At 37.5% G+C, this 23115-nt stretch overlaps 1 protein-coding gene across 6 annotated transcripts in view; it reads left to right on the top strand.

Annotated features, from left to right (window-relative positions):
- The window catches only part of NUBPL (nucleotide binding protein like), a 279513-nt gene that overhangs the window by 158767 nt on the left and 97631 nt on the right, over positions 1 to 23115 (top strand). For all 6 annotated transcript variants that reach the window (XM_027571567.2, XM_027571565.2, XM_027571564.2 and 3 more), the window contains exon 8: positions 13837 to 13922. In XM_027571567.2, the coding sequence (XP_027427368.1) occupies positions 13837 to 13922 (86 nt within the window). The remainder of the gene's footprint in view (positions 1 to 13836; positions 13923 to 23115) is intronic.

Here is a 23115-nt window from a genome sequence, read left to right as displayed (position 1 = left end):
AAGATCCAGGGGTAATTAAGTCACAGTTATTTTCCCTAGACCAGAGTTCTGTGATACTCAGAACTTTTTTGAGATTGATTAATATATGGGTTCTCCCCAGGGAGATGTATTTGTATCTACAGAAATACTATTTTAATGTGTCATTTCAGGAAGTCCACAGTTCTTAGGTTAGAAGCCCCAGCTCTAGAAGATAGAACAAGGGGAAGGGCGGGGGGGGCGGCAAATGGCTGCTAAGAAAAGAAGTACGATTCAGTGTGAAAAGTGCGATATGAGAAATCTAAACCCCATGATATCAGGGCTCTCACAGGACAAAGAGATCATGGATTTGAGGGGAATTATAAAACACTGATGGAGATGAGCTTTAAAGAGTAAATATGAGGGGTGCCTGGGTGGTTCAGTCTGTTAAGTGTCTGACTCTTGATTGCAGCTCAGGTCATGATCGCAGATTCTCTCTCCTCTCTCCCTCTGCCCCGCCCCTGTGTGCTCTCTCTTGGTCTCTAAAAAAAAAAAAAAAGATTAAATATGATACGTTGTAGGGCGCCTGGGTGGCTCAGTTGGTTAAGCGACTTGCCTTCGGCTCAGGTCATGATCCTGGAGTCCCGGGATCAAGTCCCACATCAGGCTCCCTGCTCAGCAGGGAGTCTGCTTCTCCCTCTGACCCTCTTCCCTCTCGTGCTTTCTATCTCTCATTCTCTCTCTCTCTCTCAAATAAATAAATAAAATCTTAAATAAATAAATAAATAAATAAATAAATATGATACGTTGTAGAGCATTCAGGATAGCACCATACCTTGTTTGCTTTGCTTTTTCTCAGCCTAAGGGGAAGAAATCAGAAAATGAAACTTCAGGTGTTCATTATTCTATTATAGAAACATAACATATATTTTACTTCCCATTAAAAAAAAAAGTGATGCATTAAAAAAAAAATAGGGCCAGGTACTAAAGATGCTTTTGAAAATTCATAAACTTAGTGATTTCTGGACTATGGAAGTAAAATTATTATTTATTAGTATTTTCTAAATTTTCTTTAATGAGCATGTATATATTTATCATTTTAAAAAGTAAATGGAAAGCACTAATTTTTTAAAGACATCTTTCTGTATAAGTTGGCACCATGATAATTGCCCATTATTAATAAACTGCCATTTAAGGACAGTCTTTCATATATTAATTTTTCTATTTAATTATCACAGGTATTATCCTTATTTTCTTAAATCTTTGAAGAGTTAAGCAGCTTTCCCAAGGTCACACAGTTACAGTAGTTCATAGCTGAGGCTCATATCAGTTCTGATTGTGTTTAAAGCTCATGCTCTCAACCTGTACTTAAAGCTGTTCTAATACAAAGCCCAACAAAATTTGACTTAGTGATTTTCTGAGTTTAATTCTAGTCCATTCAAACTCATTAGGTTGAAATTAGCCTAATTATTCCCTGATAAAAATAAATTTGTTCATGAATATGCCTAAACCTGTGCACCCCTATGTGACAAGTATCCAACTAACAGTCTGTATTAATGTTTACTATGTTCAGTTTTGTTTCTGTTTTGATTCCTGAGAGATTGCTTTGGGCTTCTTTAACTCATATATTCCAGGGAAGGTCTGGAGATAGTCTAGAAGCAGTCTTCTTTGACCTTTAGGAGTAGAGCCCCAAATGATTCTTGGAAAGACCAATATCATCTTTGGGCTGATCATACTGGTCTTGGACAGCTAGTTTCTAGGAACACTGGCTCTCAGTATAGAATTGCAACTATCAGTATTAGTACATTCATACTATGGGTCATTATGTCAATATTAAAATTAACAGCAATGAAAAGACTAGATTTTCAGCACTGAACATCTATTAATTTTATACTTAGAAAAAAAATCCAGCAATAAAAGTATCCTACCAAAATGATGTGTGTAGGGTGGGAGGGAGATACATGTGATTGTGTGTGTGTGTTTATGCGTGCGTGTGTGTTAAAGGCTTAGTTCCTCAGGTTTGGGCTATCTCCCAGGAAGGGTACCAACCAATGAGTGGCTGAACTGGTTTGAATCATGGCTTTCATCAGTTTATATTATCCGGAACAGCCTATCAGATCCATATCATTCTTTCTAGGACTAAATGAATTATCTCTTCTCTAATTATGAACCCAATTTTCTTTTCCTCTTATCATTGACTTTAGAACTCTTTTAAGATACTCTGTGTTCTACCTTTTCTTATGTCCCATATTCCATAAACCATATAAGCTTTTTAAACTCCCATTTGAGCCCCCTCTGTGATTTGACTTCCCTCTCCTTCCTCCTAAACTCCTTCACATAACCTGGGAGTCCCCTCCCAAAACCCTTAGGTACTCACTGCCCCCTCTATTCTCCCTTTACTTCCCAAAGTTTCTGTCTTTTTGTATATTTGACCCTCACTTAGACTATCTTTCTTCTCTAATCAGTGGATACCCAGATCCTGCATACCCTTTATTTCAAATATCTACTCCCTGTCATCTTCCTCAAATTCCTACTTGGGAATCATTTCTTCGTCTTTGGAATTCACGTAGCATTTCATTTAGACCACTCCTGTAGCACTTCTAATGTTCTCCATTTATAGCCTGCAAAGCTGTGTTTTCTTCAGACTGTTACTCCCTGGAGGGCTAAGGATTTGCTTAATTCGTCCTTGTATTTCTCACAGTGCCAAACTCCGTGCCTTCCTGTAACCACTCAGGAAATGTTGGATCAGTGAATGAGTGTTTTATCTGTGTGCCTGTATTATCTTCTCAACTGGGATGTAAGCTACTTGAATACAGAACTTTTTCCTATTCATCATAGTATTTCTTAGAGTACCTTGGACAGTGGCTTATGTAATTAATATTGATTGAATAAATAACAAAACTACTTGACTAGTTATCACCTTTTATATAAACAGATTTGTGCCTCCTTATCTTTCTTACCATCCTGCTAGCTCAGTCTTGTGATCTCCTCCACCCCAACTGCTTTTACCCAGGTGGTTTTTCTGTATAAGTTTAAAAAGGCATTTATTAAAAACAGGCATTTTATTTCACTCTTTGAGAGAAAAATACTTTCATTTTAGGGATTTATTTATGCTGTCCTTTTTCCTGTTCTATATATATAATGTCCTTGTGGCTAGATGATACCTTTTAATATTAACTTTGTTTTGGTGTCTGGGAAATAATGTGCATGTGGACACTTGCTATTTGGTTACATACAGGCTCTGTACCAAATTATTAGGGAGAATCACTAGCATTGCTCCATTGTAAGACAGTAATAAATTCTCTCATTTACTTGCAGGGATGCTTAGCAAGGTGCTAACTGCCTCTCTGACTGTTTATCCTTACCGGTGGAATACTTGCCTACCCCACAGATCTATAAGGATCAAATAAGATAATGTAAAAGTTCCATCTAAATGTATTACAATTTTTTAGAAACTACTTTGAGTTTTTTGGTGGGGGTGGTGGTGAGATGTTGTCAATTAGAAAGAGCCTTTATGTCAACTTTGCATATCTCCAAGCCATGTTGAGAATGAAATGAAATGTTTTATATTTGGAAAGGGACATCCTTTTGGAAAATTTATGGAGGCAGACCTGTATAAGCAAAAAGTTCCTTTTACTGAATGCAAATTAGCAACTCTTTATATGCGTTCCATTTTTTTTTTTGTTCCTTCGAATGGATGACAAGCTCATTATAAGAAGAAACTTTAAAGAAAAAAAAATTGTCCTTTGTGTTAAAAGTGTTGTGTACCAACAACAGTAATAAATATGTTGACAGCAGTATTAGTGACTAATGATTTAAATTTGAGCATACATGGGCTATTGAATCATTACATGCTACAAATACCTAGTAGTTGTAGTAATTGCTAGATGGAAAAGAGACAGGATAAAGGATGGGAAATAACCAATTATAGTCTTTGGATTTCTCTTGTTGAGCTTGTCAAGGGACAAAGGCAGAGTTGTCACTGCTGGTTTTATTTTTCTTACTCCCTCCCCTTTTTTCCCCAAGTGATTCAGTGTGCTGGGTTTTTGCTTGTTGTTTGTTAAGCTTTTAAATTACTTGTTGCCATATACTGTAGATTCCAGGGTTAACTTCTGGGTTTTTTAAGACATACTGATGAGCCCTTGGGATTTTCAAACACTTATCTGCTCTTCCATAATAGAAGAGGATTAATATCTCTTTGAGGAACATTATAAGTACCTCGGATATTTTGAAAATATAGGCACTGTGGTGGTATTTGAATTCTAATAGATGTTACCTAATTTTTTTCTTTCCTCCTTTGCTTTAACTGAGGTTCTCTACATGACTATATAAAGACTATGTGAATTTGATTTTAACTCTTGGAATTAAGTGAAGAGTTGATACGTCACATGGAATATGTGAAGCATGTTTTCTTTTTCAAGAAATTGAAGAGTTTTAGTAAGTTATTTGTATTCAGATGCTGTATTAGTCAGTGTCCTGGCAGGAAACAGATGACATACCTTAAAAGGAATTAACAGAATGAAGTTAATGAGGGGAATGGTAATAGAGGTGTGGGCAGCATTAAGGAAACCAGCAAGAGAGGGCGAAGTACCCAGAGACTAGTGACAGTAGGAAGTTATTACTGTCCCTTCTGCTTAATGGAGCCTGGGAATGAACTGTGTCAGTAGAACCTGGCAACTGCTAGAGCCATGGAAGAGGGTCTGCCTGTTGGGAGCTGCGGCCACAGAGGAACTTAGCCAAGGCCAGAACTGCTGCAAGGCAGGGAATGAGTGGTGTATGAGGTACATAATAATACTGCAGCCTCTTTTTCCTCTCAGGGTCTCATATCCTGCAGGTACCTCCTACTGGCAGATCCCCATTGGAAGCCAGAGGGTAAGAAAACTCAGGTGGTATAGTCCACAGAGGTCAGCTACCCAGGCACTGAGCAGGGCAGAGGGGTTGGAGAATGAGGCAGAGCTTGGTGGGGGAAAAGGGAGTCAAGTGCAGCAAGTGGAAAATAACTAGAACAGCTTCTCTTTTTCTCCTGGTCCTCATTATAATTGTGAATTAGTGACTTGCAGTAGATGAAAGACAAAGCAAAGATTTGTGAGTAATACAGATACCAGTAGTGCAAAGTAGTGAAATCTGTACTATCACAAGGCACAATTTTACTGTCATCAAGTTTATGAACAGAACATTTATTTGTAGATAAGAAGTGACATAAGTACATTTTGTATAGTGGGGAGTAATGGATAGAAGAATTTATTTTGATAGGATAGAGTTATGAAAAAAAGTTGCCCTTTATTAAGTAAAAAATTGATGTAGGAGTGAAACTTTTGGAAATGGTTTTTGTAATAGAAGGGACAAAGATTGAACACTTGAGAAGGAGCCATCATGGTCCCTTCTTTGTTCTCTTTGTCTTTCAGTGAAGGGCACAAGTGGAACAGAAAGCAGGCAGATATTCCTAGTGTGGGTCCTGCTTTGATTACTTTCTCCTAGAGAGGGAGTTACTGTGTATGGCAGAGTAGTCAGCTAGATGATATGCTAAATATCAATGGGCCCAAGAGTAGTTGCACTAGCAGACGGGCATTAAGTTACAGAAATGAGATGATGCCCTTTCTTCCTGTCTGTGACCCTTTCTGTCTGGACCCTATGGATAGAAGGAAAGCCAGAGGCCTTTCTGCCTCTCATTCATTTAAATGAGATGAAGTAGGAATTTTAAATTAAGCCACCTTAATATTTCAGTCATTGTTTAAAATGAAAGTCATTTATTGCTTGTGAAAAGCACTGGGCCTATTGCTACAGTAACTGACCTCCTATTCATTCATCAAAGATACATGAGAAAAAGCCGTACAAGTCTACACTAGTGTTTTTCCCTCCATCAGCCGTTTGTTTGGCCTAATCAATGATCTCTTTTCAGGTAACACTCTTTGATTGCTAATTTGGATAGTAGTTTTGGTAATATGAAAACCTATTGGGTTTTAGAGGATTAGAAGCTTATTGTTGCTGTTGTTGAATAAGTGAATTACCTTAGGCCATCACTTGAAATAGTTCCCTTGCTATCTGGTATTTACTCTCTCAAAGCAAAAGGAACATAGTGGTTTCACTTAGGTAACCTCAATGAAGTCTTTAATTTTTTTTGAATAGCTATTTCTTTCCCTTCTTAGGATTGTTTTCAAATTTAAAAGAGTAATTCTTTAAAGATCCAGTACTGATCCTTTGGTAAACCATTAAACTCAAAGAAAAACGTTTGGCTATTTTGGATTTTAGTGCTTTGTTTCCCTTATAGTTTTACAGTTTATAATGACCTCAAACTGTAAAGCTAGGAACATGCTGGTACTTTAAAAGTAGAAAACTTAGGTCATAGCTATTCCTAGTATTCAGAGATATTAAATCTTCATTTATGTTTTCAATTTACAGAATGGAACTTTGAAGGAGACAGTCAGTTTTGGACTTCTTCCATATGTACTGTGTTTCCATGCAAATACTGGGCAGAGTTATAATTAATGGGTATTTGTCAAGAATTGCATGATGTAGGAGAGAATTATTGTTTATTTATCAAATTATAAAAATTCTTTTCAAAATAAATTTGTCCTTTTGTTATACAAATTGTAGCCAGGTGTTAAAGAACAGAAACTGTATTCTAGGGTTTTATTGTTTAGGGGATTTCTGGTACTCAGTCTGAAACTTCAGTCTTTGTTACATTAGGAATCAAATTATAAAATTAAATATAATGTCATTGGTTAATGAACAACAGTGTTTCCAATCTAAATTTTTAAGAAATAAGCTTTTTGGGCTCTTGTACTTGCGTTAACATATTTTATAGGTGGAAGTTATACCAATTAACAGTTCAAAGAAATAGCCTGAGAATTAACAAGTTCTGGACTATGACATGGAAAGACCCAGGATTTTAAGACTTTCCTCAAATGATTCTTATATTGTCTCCACCAACCTATCTGACATTTGAATTCCTTGATCATTTAGCTTGTGTTTGGTTGGGAAGCTTCTGAGGTAGTTCATTCAGTTTCATTAAGAATTTCTGCGCATTTCCTTCATGATATATACCTGACAGCTAAAATTCCTTAATGTCTTAAAGTTCAATGAATAGTATAATGGCCAGTGGGTAGTCAGGTTCATATTAAAAGCTACTTTTAAATTCATTAAGCATTTGTATGTAGAAAAAGTACAAGTCCCACAATCTACCATTTAAAAATTTTTGCACTTGATCATAGATTTTAGAAATTTGATCAGAATCTGAAGTTTAGCTCTGAAGAATGTTTTCACATCTCAAGTATGATAGTATTTGGAAATGGAGCAAAACATTTCCATATTAAATCTCAGTCTCTATTTCCTGAGACATACCTGGTTAAATAAAGTTAGGGTAACCGGGGAGTAGTAATTCTCCTCTCTGGAGTTTATATTATAGAAAGAATATGTATAAAAGGAATGTGTTTCATTATTAAACAAACAGCCTTTGGTCGTGGCTCACTGTGAGCATGGGCAGGCTGAGGTATACATGCATCTAACAGAATTTGAGATGCAAAATATTAAATCTAAGAGTACAACATGAACAGACTCTCAGAGAAGAGCAAAACAGCTTTCTTTCTGAATTGTAGAGATGTAAGTATAGAACAAGTAGGCTCCCCAAGGTGTTTACTGATCAGCATTAAAGATGGAGTCAAGATTGGAAAGAGGTAAGGATTTTATCTTAACCTTACTGGAAACATCAAAAGTGAGGGGAGGAAGAGAATAAGAGAGCAAGAGAGTGTGAGTGAAGAGTATGAGCTGTTTGTTTCCAGCCCAAGCTCTTTAAAATCTCTGACAGTCTCACTTGTCCCAAGTGGTTCCTTAGTGACCAGCAGTCTGGATAGCTCTGGTGAATTCTTTATTAACATCATTAAGGTGAGGTGATTGGAAGCCCATTACCTGTTAACTTTATTACTGAAGAGCCAGTCTTTGTCCCTAAGTAGCAGATACACATCTAGATTCCTTTGATGAACTTGAATTCTTATTAAAGTTCCCGAGTGCACACACTTTCTGTCACCAGTAATTTTGAAATACTGTGGTTTCCACTAATTATTGTGTTTTTATAATTCTTTTTGGCAGCCATTTACAAATTTCCTGTGCCATAATTCATTTCTAAAGTGAGCAAAATAATGATTGATCTTTAAATTAATAAAACATATCCCCTTGGTGACTATAGTCAGTTCTCTGATGGAATGGAGCATAGAGTCCAAAACTGTGACTCATGAAAGAATTATGTAGATTTCCTGTTGAAACACAGTCTGTGGGTACATTTGAGATAGATTTACCTTTTTAATCATGTTTTACTTAATCACATACTAATATTAGTGGACATTCTTTGATCATACAGCAAATAATTTTTATAATTAGGGAAATTTGGGGGCTACAGAGGAGAAAGCCAGGAGGACCTAAAAAGTGCCAAAGCCAATCTACTTTATACTTAATGAATAATGATATATTTGTTATTATTTATGTTGAGCTAGCAGAAGTTGAATGATGATTTTACTGCAAGTATCTTTAAATCTGGGAGAATCAGCAGCACTAAATATTAGAGTACTGTGAACATAAGAATAGCAGTTAATTTGGGGCACCTGGCTGGCTCAGTTGGTTAAGCATCCAACTCTTGATTTCAGCCCAGGTCTTGATCTCAGGGTCATGAGTTCAAGCCCCGCAGTGGGCTCTGTGCTGGGCATGGAGCCTACTTTAACACACACACGCAAAACCCAAAACGATAGCAGTTAATTTGTGCTTTTAAGCCTTAGTTGACTTTATGTTGATCTACTCAAGAGTTGTATGGAGTTACTCATCTAGGTATAATTATGAGCAGTTTTTGTTGCACATATTAGGTTTCAACACTGAAGTTCTCAATCAAACATGGGAATTAGATATACTATATGCCCTGAGACTTAAAATGGCATAGTTGAGTAGTTCCACACTGATATAATTATGATCAGCCCAACATCTGGAATAATCAGTTTTAAATGTTTAACTACTCTGAACTCTGACCCAAATTCAGATATGCAGTTACAGATTTTCATTTTAATAGTCGAGAGAGTTAGCAATTAAAACAGTACTTTAAATAATTATTGTTTGAGGGGCGCCTGGGTGGCTCAGTCGTTAAGCGCCTGCCTTCAGCTCAGGTCATGATCCCAGGGTCCTGGGATCCAGCTCTGCATCGGGCTCCCCGCTCAGTGGGAAGCCTGCTTCTCCCTCTCCCTGCTTGTGTTCCCTCTCTCGCTGTCTCTGTCAAATAAATAAATAAAATCTTTAAAAAAAATAATTATTGTTTAGGATGTTTACATATTTGCCAGAATCTGCTACATAATCTTTTTTATAGTAAATCTCAGTTGATAAAAAACCTTTTAAAAAGATTACAACTTGGAAAATAACATTTAAAAATATTATTTCATTGTTTGGACTTAGACATTTACTCTAGAAAATGGATAGAGAATTCTCCCTGGAATTCTTGAGATAGGTGTTTTATGATACTATGTTTTGCCCCCAGAAAATACTTCCATTTATTGCAAACTGAACATTCTCTTTGTTGCTCCTAACATTTCCTGTGGTCAGTAGAGGGAGCACAGGTTTCCGAACTAACCCTCCATGAGAAAACTTAAGTGACATCATCAGTGATGGTATTAAAGAGGAAGAATTTGGACTAGTTCATATTGGTTCATGCCCTGATAAAAATGAAAATTTATTAGGTAGATAGCCAAGAATCATAAAGATAAAATGTAACAGCAGATTTAGAGACCATATTTTAAGAAAAGAGATACAGTAACAAGAAAAAAATTGATATAATTTCTTTAAAATTTAAAAATCTAGATTGTGGGGGCACCTGGGTGGCTTAGTCGTTAAGCATCTGCCTTCGGCTCAGGTCATGGTCCTGGGGTCCTGGGATCGAGCCCCTCCTCAGGCTCCCTGCTCAGCGGGAAGCCTGCTTCTCCTTCTGCCACTCCCTCTGCTTGTGTTCCCTCTCTCTCTGTGTCTCTCCCTGTCAAATAAATAAATAAAAATCTTAAGAAAAAATCTGGATTGTGATGCACAGATTGATTAATAATGATTAATTTTAATGGAGGTTTTATTTGTTTTTTGTTTGCTTTATTTCTTTATACATTCTAAAGGTCATTGTAGGGCTGTTTGAAATGGTAACTTATATGATTCATTAAAATTTGGTCAGTCGGTTAAGCGTCTGCCTTCGGCTCAGGTCATGATCTCAGGGTCGTGGGATCGAGTCCTGCATCAGGCTCCCTGCTAGGCGGGAAGCCTGCTTCTCCCTCTCCCACTCCCCCTGCTTGTGTTCTCTCTCTCTCTCTCTGACAAATAAATAAAATAAAATAAAATAAAATTTGGTACAACAAAAGAAGTAGTTAGTGATTTATGTGTGGGCCAGTTATGTTTTTGTATTCTTCAAAGAAGGCTAGAATTTTTTTCTGAGAATAGTCCTAAAGACTGATTACATTGTGATTAAGAACTTAATTATTTAAGAACATGTACTTCAGCAAAAGAGCTCTTACATGAAAAAATCTTTTTTTAAAAAAGCTTTTATTTATTTATTTGAGAGTGAGAAAGAGAGCACCCACATGTGAGCATGAGGAGGGGTGGGCAGAGGGAGAGGGAGAAGCAGGCTCCCTGCAGAGCAGGGAGTCCAATGTAGGACTTGATCTCAGGATGCTGGGATCATGACCTGAGCCGAAGGCAACACCTAACCAACTGAGGCACCCAGGCACCCCAAAAAAATCTTTTATAAATGTGGCTGGTAGTTCTAATGGAATGTTTACATACGGTAAGCATTTGACGGGACATAGAAGATGATCATTGTCCTTGTCAAAAAGTTGTTATTAATAGATGCATGAATGGCACTATTTAGATTACAAAGAAACTCAGATGGTGTGGATGCTTACTTGTGATACTGTGTTAGTTAGGGTTAAGTACAGAGAAACCAAGGCACTTCAATCCCTCTCTCTAGGATCTTATAGCTATCAAAATAATGTCACCAAATATTTCTGTAACACTTTTACATTCTTTTTCTTTAATGGAACATCTCTTTAAGTGAAATAGGAGCAATGGAACGAGGTGGACTTTACAGAAGAGTTCGTTGAGATGTATTGAAATTACTGAGCTATTCAAGGTTATATAGTTACAAAGACATAGTAAACACAGCCAGAATCCAGAGCTCTTAACTCCTAGTTCAGGGAGTTACCAAGAGTTCATGCAGCAGTAGTCCAGGATAGATGATTTGAAAGTACAGGAAAATTGTTTAAATCACTTATTTGTTAAGTGCCTATTTTGTACATGGCATTGTATCAGTTTTGCTTGATTAAACAATGAGAAAAATCATAACTGCCCATGAAATTGTATTGTATAGTGGTAATACAAATAGTAGACAAAGGCTATTTAAAATAATAAAATGAGTGTATCCTGTGAAAGCTAAAAGTACTTTTTAGGGCTAATGCAATAGAAAACCCCCTGTGTACTGGCATATAATTAAGAGAGAATTTGGTGGAAATAGCCAAGGAGGTTTTATTTACGTGAAGAGAGTGGCTCTGAGATTGAGGGACCATATTCTTGGAGTAGGGTAGCATTTCACATTCATTTAAATAGGTTTACTGAGCAGTCAGGATGAACAGGAGTGGTTTTGGAAACTACAGTTCAGAGGCAGTGCTAAAGCATGTAATCAGAGCTAGCTGAGACCTTGGAGACTATCTAGTCCTTGCATTAATTTTATAGCTAAGGAAACTGAGACCTAGAGTGATTCTGAGTTACTTGCCAAAGGTCAGTCATACAGCTAGATGGAGGCAGAACTGGAATCAGATTCCTTCCAGATGCCTGGATATGAAAAAACAGTGAAATAGATTGATAACAGAACCTAGAAGGTGGCAAATTGTGGATGTATATTGGATCTGTGGAGTAGAGTTGAGTATAATTTTTACAGAGATGTGATTTCCATCAATCTTTGAAAGACAGGAAGAACAGTCTACTAGTGTTTGGTTCCTTGGGCAGAGCAAATAAAAATAGAAGGATGTAGTGACCCATGGAACAGTTTGAAAAGTAGGATGAGCTGCCTGATGGCACATATAAAAATGACCTTCCCAGCAACTTCTAAGACATTTTGTTAATAACAGTAATAAAGATAACAATGGTGATAATATGAGCAACAACAACATCAGCTATCTTTTACTGAATGTTTACCCTGTGTCTAGGCATCATGTCAGGCATCTTAGGTACATTAGTTTCATTTAATTATTTCTCTGAGATTTAGTTTCCTCGTCTACAAAATGGCATAGTAACACCAATCTCAGAGAGATTAAGTTATTACCCTAGTGACACAAGAAGTTGGCTATGGAATAAAAATTTGAATTCTGATTCTGTTGAAATTCCAAAGCTAGTGTTTCTCAAACTTGAGTAATGAATAGACCCTCCTTCTGAAGGAAAAATAATCTGCCCCATACCCCATATTGACTTATTTTTATTATAAGACTACTTAACTAGGTGTAAATATAAATTCCTTAAGCTTATAGCTCTTACATAATTTTTTAAAAACTAAAAAATATTACAGAGTAAAAAAAAGCAAAACTTTAAAAATTAATAAAATTCAAATTAGTGATATTAATTTAATATGAAAGATGGAGTGGTTTTTTGGCTGAAATGAAAATACTGATTGCAAGAGGAATTTGGAGCTAACTGCTATAGGACACGTTCTTTTGAGTTTGGCAAGCCTGTATTGCCATGTGCTTTGTGCCAACTTGGTTTCCCTGCCACTTGTCTTTATTTTGACTTCTTCAAAATGTCCCTTCAGACAATACTTTGTAGTATCATTTGTTCTTCATTTGGTATAGTCCATTATTTATTGTGATCCTACCTCTGTTTTCATTAGTTATGATGAAGTACTACCAGTTGGTGCCACTTTGATGGTTTGGAGTTCTGAAATGTCATGTCATTGTGTATTTAGTTAAAGATGATGGCTATCCAGGTCATGTAGAATATATTTATGTTAATTATTTTTCAGGTTATCATCTAGAAGAACCCACAAAATTTAAGAAATCACAAACTGCAAATCATAACCAGCCTTCTGGTATTTCCACTTAAAAGTTTACACTGCTCTTTCTTTCTATGCACTATGTCATAGAACCATCTGGTTTCTGCAGGGTCATAGTGGAAACCTAGGAAAGCACCTACTTTTGGTGCTGCCTTCATTTAGGCCACCACTGTTTCTCAATTTCTATCACAGCTTCTAGTTTTACCCCCACCCAACTATTCTCTACAGTACATTCTACACTAGTGAGTTTCTTTAATACAAACTTGTAGGACTCAGCTCAGGAATCGCTTCTTTCTGAAACCTTTTCTCTATTGCTTCTCCTTATCTCCTCCTACCTTTTCACCCCATCCATTATCACCTTTGCCATTCTGATCCCTAGAATGAATTAGTTATCTTCCTTTATTTCTCCTTTTTAACTCCATAGTATTGAGGAGGTATACTTCTGTTACACTGCTTAGCATGTTGTGTTGTAATCCTTAAGTTTTTTGGATTTTCCAAGTAGATTATTAGCTTTTTGAAAGTAGGGCCTGTCTTGTGCATCTTCTAACTAGCACATTGTCTGAATGGGAAGACAGTCCCATAGCTGTGACATAGCTGTGATCTTGAATCATTGGTTGGTCAGTTGTTACTTTAGAAGTGAAAAGTCAAAAATGGGCAAGAGTGAGGTAGACATTTCCTTATCTTTCCCATTCATGTATCTAAAATTTCTACAAATTACCTAAATAGTTAATGTTGTACACTCCTTTAGCATGTAAGCAATGTAATTGTGGAAGTAATCTTTCCATAAAGAATTAAATGCGTCATTTTACTTTCTCTTTGTTTTGTTTTCTGTTGGGTAGGTGCTGTGATTGTCTCCACACCCCAGGACATTGCACTGATGGATGCTCGCAAGGGTGCTGAGATGTTTCGAAAAGTCCATGTGCCTGTAAGCATTTTCAGCTTCATTTTTACAATATGGAACACTCTAACTGAGGAAGCAAGTCATTGAGAAATACAGTCCAAATTTTAATTTAGTTCTGTGCAGAAATCTGTATGAAAACCCTGCTTCATTTTTATGGTTACTTTAACAACATGCATATAGGTGCAAACATGTATATACATTATATTAATCAAGAAAAATTCTAATTGCATTAAAATATTTTTAAAAGAATTCTAAAACATCCTTGAGGTATGAGTTTTGTGACCAACTACTACCTCTCCAAATACTGGCAGATATTACCAACAAAAAACCCCCCACATGAGTGTTTAGGTAGAGGCACTCATGGGAAGACAAGGGAAAACGGTGACTTTTTTCCTTCTGTCTCCAATTTAACTCATTCATAGCTCACTGTCTTCTAAAAAGTATCTAAGGATTTTCTATACAATTTGACAAAATAAAAATGTAATAATATTAAGACAGAGAACAATTAAAATCAGAATCAGAAGTGAAGCCGTAAACTGCATGCCATTAAGGGACTTAAATACATGCCAAAAGTAATCCATGAGTTTTCTAGCGACCACATAGGGCCTTTATAAAACTGTCCCATTTCCATGAGGTTAGAAAGAGCGTCATGTTCAAGAGAAGGAGAGCTGAGACCATAGAGGCATAAATCTCCCCTAGGTCCTAAGAATAAAGTAACCCTTTATATGATGAACACACTCTCATTACCTTTTTTTTTTTAACCTTAAATAGAGGTTTCTTCCTCCTAGTGTGCATCAGCAAAAGCAAGTGGACTTATGCCAGAGTACAGTTTAGAACAAGCATTTTTGTACAAAGCCAATGTGATGCCTCCATCTATATGACTATATCGTGGCCTTGCTTAATTCAGGTATAGATTTTAGAGCTTATAGAGCAGAGTTTTTTAGACTTCAGCCCATGAATTAGCTTCAGGGGTCTCATGATTCTTTCCCCCTCCTCCCTTCCCCCACCCCCAAATGATATGTTCACTTTGAGTTTGTTTTGGTATGGAGAGAATTCTTAACTTTCATTGAATTCTTCAATGAAACTGACACGGTATAAGATCCAGTGATGTACTAGCATGAATGGACTCTCATAAATGTTTTTTTCTCAGGGGAGCATCTGAAAAGTATAAAATAGTAGAGTAGTGGAGTTGAGATGATCCTCTTTGACAGGTACCTCTTCTCCCTTGCCAGTTAGTGCATTAACAAGCTGTGGAGCTCTGCACTCGATCCACATTGTCTTAGGAAAATTGAGGAGTCCAGGGGCACCTGGGTGGCTCAGTTGGTTGGGCAAGTGCCTTCAGCTCAGGTCATGTTCTCAGGGTCCTGGAATCGAGCCCCATGTCTGGCTCTTTGGTCAGTGGGGAGCCTGCTTCTCCTTCTCCCTCTACCTGCTGCTCCACCTGCTTGTGCTCTCTCTCTCTGTCAAATAAATAAAAATTATTTAAAAAAAAAAAGAAAATTGGGGAGCCTGGTAAGGATGATCTGAGGGCATTCCCACGATCAGAAAGTGTTTAAGGCCAGTCTTTATATTTGGATAAATGAGTGATAAAACCCCCATGGTATTCTCTGTTGTGAATTTTAGCTTGGAAAATTTTTAAAGCAATGGTAACCAAATGCACACCTCAAAAAAATGTCTCAATAAACATATAGTTTGAGCAATGTGACTTCCTATTATGTCCTCCAAGATAAACTAGGTACGAGTAATACGTACCCAAATCACTAAATAAGAATAGTTATATTGGATTTTAAGATATAAGTCCACAAAAAGTTAGAGAGAGGGCTATCTACCAAAACTTAAGAGAGCAAGTAATACATAATCCTTCTGTCTAGCAGAAATTAGGTAACAGGGCCAATTGTCTGTTATTTCCACTTCAAGGTTAATAGTCATCCTATCAGCATATCAGTGAATGCTTGATTTCTCATTCTGTAAGATGAGGGTAGAGGCATATGTCCAGTTTACTTAAAAGTATCATGAGATTTTTGAGGGAAAAGTTTTTTAAAAAGCAGAAACCAGCACTTTTTATTCCCCATTCTGTAAATTATCATTTTGTACCCCAAGAGACTCTTTCAACCAGTGCTGTCACTTGATGTGAGTATGACTATGGGGTGGGTTTTACATGCACTTTACTGGTTGGGGGTCTAATGACCATAATTGGCAAATTCAGCATATGTACCTTTTAGTCTTTAGGTTATTTTCACTTACCTGCAGCCCCTGATACTTACTGCCCTATAAGTAAAAAGGCAAACAATCTCATGATTGTTCTGACAGATTTTTCTCTACACTCGAGGATAAAGGGACAAAGGGTGGGACAGAGACTCCTATGGAACTTAACAATGGGGAAGACGGATGGTCACTAAGTCCAGGTTAGGCTATTGCTAAGTGGGTGTCACTGAAAATAAAAGTTGAAGATATCAGCAAGGAAATACAGTGAGGAAATATTTCAAGTGAAGGATCTTGGGCTGCATAAAGCTCAGAGGACTAGTGCAGTATTAATTAGGGAATGAAAGAGCTGTTTGTGATCAGAAAGTTAATGTTGGAGTTTAAGTTGGCAGAGTTGGAATGGTTCTGGGTCATGACAAGTCCCAGGTTGTGGATGGTCATGAGTGTGTGGGGCTGAAGTGGAATAGAAGTAAAAGTCATTGGAAATGTATAATCCTTCCAAGTTGGCTCTTTGTCATTGTCCTATATCCTTATTATAACCCTCTTTTTTTTACCCCTATGTTTCAATTATTTGCTCTCTAAACAGCAAAAAATTTAAAAGAAGGTAGAATATCTTATCATCTCTTAAACCTGCAGAACAAGATAGGTGCTCAGTAATCTTTGCAAGTGAATGAGAGAACTTTCCAGCTATGAGCTCTGTAAACAGTTGGACAACCATGGTGCAGCTACATTGTAAAGAGAATCCTGGCTATGAGTGGGATGTGGATTTGATGACTTCTGAGATCTTTCTGGCATTTAAGAACCTTGGAATCTAAGTAATGGCAAAGCATTTGAAATTAGAAAGTGTTCCATAAATGCAAAGGAGTAATATTATGCTTTGTTTATACCACTTCATTTTTTTTTCTGGTTTTTAGTCTTGCTTTCTGTTTTTTCCCCTTATAAGTACATTAGTTACCATGGAAACAGTGATGTCATTGGAATTCATTGGTATGGACAGAGTTTAGTAATGTCTGCAAGAACATTTTGAAGTTAATTTAAATGGTTTCTTAAAACTCAAGGCTTGGGGTGCCGGGGTGGCTTAGTCGGTTAAGCGTCTGCCTTCAGTGCAGAGGTCATGATCCCAGGGTCCTGGGATGGAGGCCCACATAGGGCTCCGTTCTCAGCAGGGAGTCTGCTTCTCCGTCTGCCCCTCCCCTCACTCATGTGCTCGTTCTCTCTCTCTCACTCACTCTCTCTCTCAAATAAATAAATAAATCTTTTTTTTAAAAATCCCTCAAGGCTTGGATAGGGGAAGGAGAAGAGATGAACTATGAAATTCTTTGTTCTCTGCCTGAAATCATACCAGCTCTGCCAAATCCTTGATTATCTCAGTGTTTGTAGACAGACTGTTTTTTTAAATAATAAGTTTTTTTCAATCTTACACGTTTTGAGTGGTGGGTACTTCTTGCCTTGTGTCATTTTTACCCATTTTTATTGCTTCTTCTACAGTGGTGGCCCAGGCACCTCAATTTGGAGCCCTTCTACCATTTGAACTTTTAGAGTTACAGGGATTTCACTCTCCAGCCCTGACTTCTTGGGCAGTCTCCTTCCCAGGTCCTGAAAAATATATTAAAGTATATTTCCTCTCTTATTCCTTCTGTACCTAGGGATCCTGTAGTTAATTTTAATTCAATAAATAGTTTATTTTATTTTACAAATATATATTTACACCTATTGAGTGCCTTCTATAAGCAAAGTACTGTGATAAGTTCCCTTGTTGATTAGAAAAAAAAAAAAGAAGAATGAAGCTTTTTTTGCCAAGTACCTTATCATCTGGTAGACTAGCTCCATTATGGGTGAAGGGCCCCTGAATTCTGAAGAACATGAGAACACTTTCTTTTTTAAGCTTTTATTTATTTATTTGACAGAGAGGGAGACAGCGAGAGAGGGAACACAAGCAGGGGGAATGGGAGAGGGGGAGTGGGAGAGGGGGAGTGGGAGAGGAAGAAGCAGGCTTCCCACTGAGCAGGGAGCCTGAGGCAGGGCTCGATCCCAGGACCCTGGGATCCTGACCTGAGCCAAAGGCAGACGCTTAAGGACTGAGCCACCCAGGCGACCCACAAGAACACTTTCTTCTCTGGGCTATTAAAGTAGGGCTTTTGTGGAAAAGTCATGATTGTTTTCATGTCCCTGTATTTTGCATATCCTGATAGGCCATTGTTAGCTTGGGAACTCAGATTCACATTCCAAATCCCTGTTCAGGCATTACTTTCTCTAGGAAGCTTTTATCAAACTCCCAGAAAAGGTTAATCTTTCTCTGAACTACCTGAACGTATATCTAGTTTGGCTCTTAATCCCACTACAGTTTACCTGTCAGTCTCCACAGAAGCAGTGAGTTCCTGGAGGGCAAGAAAACATGCCTTAAATATTCCTAAATGCTCAGTTATCTGGTGTATAGCAGGCATATGATAAATACTTATTATGTAGACATTTGACCCAGTATATAATGCCAGCCATAGTCTGCTCTTGTCTTTATCCCCCACTCACAGGCCACCACTCTCCCTTGCATTGTCTCTGCCACAGTGAAACTGGTCATCTTCTACTTCTTTTAGATTCCCACAACGTTTCTTTCTTCATGGCCTTGAGCATGATGTTTCTCCATATGAGATCCCTTTACCCTCATTTTTCACTTGGTAGCTCCTTTTTATCCTTTGATACTTAGATTAAATGGTTCTTTCTCTGGGAGACTGTCCTGTCCCTGTCAACCAGGTGAACTCGTTTTGATGCGTGATCTAGTAACACTCTCTTTCCCCTTTTGTAACTGTTTTCATATTTGTCAGTATTTTTACATTTGTAGTGCCATGCTGTAAGCTCTGAGTGAAGGGACCCCTTACCTCCCTCTGTGCCAACATATAGCTGCTCACTAAACATATACAGAATGAATGACTGGAGTAGGATTTTCATAGGCATATCAGGGACTGGAGTAGGGACAGAATTTAGTCTGAAAAGAATCAGGTCACAAGTTGTGTTCCGGGTTGTTCAGTTTGTCTACAGTTGAAGTAATATGTTTCAGTGTGTCTCTCTTAGGCCCAGGTTTGGTAGAGCTTTAACCACTGAGCTAAGGATTTGGACTTGCTTCTTGAGATTTTTGTTTGTTTGTTTGTTTTAAAGATTTTATTTATTTGACAGAGAGCACAAGCAGCGGGGAGCGGCAGGCAGAGGGGGAAGCAGGCTTCCCGCCGAGCAGGGAGCCCGATGCGGGGCTCGATCCCAGGACCCCGGGATCATGACCTGAGCCGAAGGCAGACGCTTAACGACTGAGCCATCCAGTCTCACTTCTTGAGATTTTTAGAGGAGTCCATAAATAATGTTGGTCGGGAAACAGATTTATTAGAATGGAGCTTTAAAAATATTTAATTTGGTGGAAATGAATAGAAAGGACAGAAGCCAGGAGAATGAAAGCATTAAGGAAGCATTTGCAGTGGTCAGAGTTAACTCACACTGCAGGTTGTGACCCACCAATGAGTCCTGAAACCAATACACTGAGAAATGAAACCAAAGGTCTTATAATTCCTTTTTTTAAAAGATTATTTATTATTTGACTGATTGATTTATGACAGAGAGAGAGAGAGGCAGAGGCAGAGGGAGAAGCAGGCTCCCCGCGGAGCAAGGAGCCCGATGTGGAACTCGATCCCAGGACCCAGGGATCATGACCTGAGCCAAAGGCAGATGCTTAACCATCTGAGCCACCCAGGCGCCCCAAAACGAAAGGTTTTAACAAATCAGGGTAAATTGCTCTTAGGAAGACAAAGTGTTATTTTATAAAGATTTGGTCTCAGTTATATATACATATAAGTGTGCATTTATATTGAATCAAGATGTAAAATATTTCTCTTATGGTAAGATAGTTTTAATAATTTGGAAGAACACTGGTATAGGTGATAGGGAGTAAGGGTCTGATCTAGAATAGCAGCATTGAAAATGGAAAAGGGAATAAATGTAGTTGACATTTTGAAGGAAGAATTGACGGGCTTGGCAATTGATTACATAGGATATGGTGGTTAGAAAAAAAAATGGCAGAAGTCTAAGGGATTTTGAGAGTTAGGCTGTCATTAATAAATCTACCAGCAGGTAGTTTTTTGCTCAGGATAACAGTGAGGAAATAAGAGGTTAGATTCTCAGTCACAAATCCCTGCCCTTATTCTCTATGAGGGTTGTGATTTAAAACTGTTTGGCAAGGAAGAGACTGGTAGAGAAAATGATTTGGTGTTGGCCTTTTTACTACTATTCGCATCTCATGATGTATGTGACCATCCCTTCTCACAGAAACAGATTTATTAATCTGTATATTTGTAGCCTCTTACACACAGATTGATTTTTTTTAACGCTAAGAGAGCTATATTCTTTAATATGTATATAACCTCTTTTATGGTTGCAAATTAAATTACTTTAGAAATTTTATAATAATGTCTTAGGCAACAGGATGCTACTTGGAGAGGCATTTTTACGTAGTGGTGAAGAGAATGAGCTCCAGAGTCTGAATGCTAGAGTTCAAATCCTAGCTCTGTTACTTTGTAGCTGTATGACCTAAGCAAGTTACTTAATTTATAATGTGGGAATTATAGTACTGTTTCCCTCAGAAGTTTGAGGTGAGAAATAAATGAGATAATGCCCACAAAGGGCTTAGTACGGTGTTTGGCACAAGCTGACCAACCAATAATGTCAATGTAATTAATGTTGCTTATTATAATTACTTTTAGAATGTTATCATGAAACATAAATTTGTAACTTATAGATATTTATGTTTTGGCCTACAAATTTTGACTAGTCCCTTATTTGCTAATAAGAATTTTAACAAGAAATTGTTAAAAATTTAGATGAATAGTGTCTTTGAGATTTCCTTATTCCTTGAGTACTTCACTTGAGCCTAAATCATTCTCTTCATATAGATTAAATTGCTAAAGTTATATAGAGTCTAAAATTATTTAAAAATTGCATTATTTAAAAATTTTTTAAAAATTTGCATTATTTAATACAGTTCACTGCTGTCACAAATAAACCTCAAAATATATACTGATGCAAATACAATAGCAATTTATTTCTTGCTCATGTAACAGTACTCATAGATGAACAGGTGAGCAGGGTGGTCTTCTTCCAGGAAGTTATTTAGGCCACTGTAGCCTCTGCCATGTTCAAATGTGAGTTCTAAACCCACCTTTGGGGCCATCCTCATTTGAGCCACCCAGAAAGGAAAGACAGCACAGAGGCATGCACATGGAGATTTTTATGGACAAGACATACATACATGTCTATTCACACTTCACTAAAACTCAGTCATGTGGTCACTTGTCACATTTCTCAAGGAGCCCAAGAAATGTAGGTTAGCTATGTGCGAGGAAGATGAGACCACGGACTTAGGTCAACAGCTTGTCTGCTACAGTTGACCTGGAAACAAAGTGTAGATTAAAGCCTAATGCTAGTCACTGAATAACAGCATTGTTTTAAATAATTCTGAAAATTCTATAACTATTTCAGCCTTGCAAATGGTTTTTTATTTTATTTTTTTAAAGATTTTATTTATTTATTTGACAGAGAGAGACACAGCGGAAGAGGGAACACAAGCTGGGGGAGTGGGAGAGGGAGAAGCAGGCTTCCTGCCGAGCAGGAGCCCGATGCGGGGCTCAATCCCAGGACCCTGGGATCATGACCTGAGCTGAAGGCAGATGCTTAATGACTGAGCCACCCAGGCGCCCCAATAGTTATTTATTTTAAAAAAAGGAGATAGGAATTTTGCTTTTCCTGTGGTTTACTTTTCCTGCTGGTTAAAAACAAAAACATCAAAGAAGAAAATACTGTGGTGTGGCACTTTTAAACATTTATTTATAAGGGTTAATGATTATATTTTCATCTAAGAAAAATTAGGTTATCTTAGAACCTAGAATAGATGGTTCTTATCAATGTTTTCTTTTCATTTTCTGTTGCTTTTCATTTTCATTGTCACAGACCCTATACGTTGTTCTTAGCAATGAGGATCAGAGTTGTGGTTTATTATTTTTCTGGCAGAGTAGCCATTTATGGTAGTTAAGTTAATCATTTGGACCTGGAGTTCTACACCTTCACCCTTGAATATCTTCAAAACTCAAATATTCATGATACCTGCCTTAGAGCTTTTTTTTAGCATCTGTCTAGTTTGCTAGACCACAAAAGTCATATTCATTCATTCATTCATTTGACAGAGAGAGCACAAGCACAAGCAGGGGGAGAGGGAGAAGCAGGCTCAAGCCTGAAGTGGGGCTCGATCCCAGGACCCCAGGATCATGACCTGAGCTGAAGGCAGATGCTTAACCGACTGAGCCACCCAGGCATCCCCTCTCCTATTGTATTTAATATCTCAAGCTGACCTGCCTTAAAAAACAATTTAGAGATAGGTAATCTTATGTGAAAATCAAGGCAAGTGACATTATTATCCCCTTTCCTCCTTGAGCATAGTTTTTCCTCTGTGATTATCAACTGGTTTCATTTGGTTCTCTGGGAAGTTTTATACATTTGATGTATTTGAAGAATCTTTCATTATTGGCTATAGAGGCCTTAACAAAGTCCTGTTTGAATTCTTTCTAGGAACACACTAATTAGGTTTGCACATGACATCACATGTGGCTTCCTTCTTCACAATTGGCTAATTTTTCCACTTTTAGAAAAGTGACTTTTCTTTATTGATAACCTTTATAAAACTGGATAGTACTCTGTATCTTGGCCGTAATTACATCTCAGAGACCAAAGTTGTATGCTCATTTGTGTCTTTCCTTAGGATCTCTCAGAAATCCATGAATGTTTTTAACTAGAATGCTGATCTATGTGATTTACATGAATTAAAGTAATATAACCCTCACAACAACCCTGTGAGATAGATAACATTATTTCTGTCATTTTGTAGATGAGGAAACTGTGGTACAGAAGATTAAATAACTTACATTAGGTTACCTGTCTGTTTAGTGGGCATCTGGGCTCCTATCCCAAGCAGTCTGCTTTCTAGAGC

The sequence above is a fragment of the Zalophus californianus genome, chromosome 6 (genome assembly GCF_009762305.2).
Source record: "Zalophus californianus isolate mZalCal1 chromosome 6, mZalCal1.pri.v2, whole genome shotgun sequence".
NCBI classification, from domain to species: domain Eukaryota; kingdom Metazoa; phylum Chordata; class Mammalia; order Carnivora; family Otariidae; genus Zalophus; species Zalophus californianus.
The sequence above is the reverse complement of the archived record's forward strand: the minus strand, read 5'-3'. Positions and strand labels throughout refer to the sequence as shown.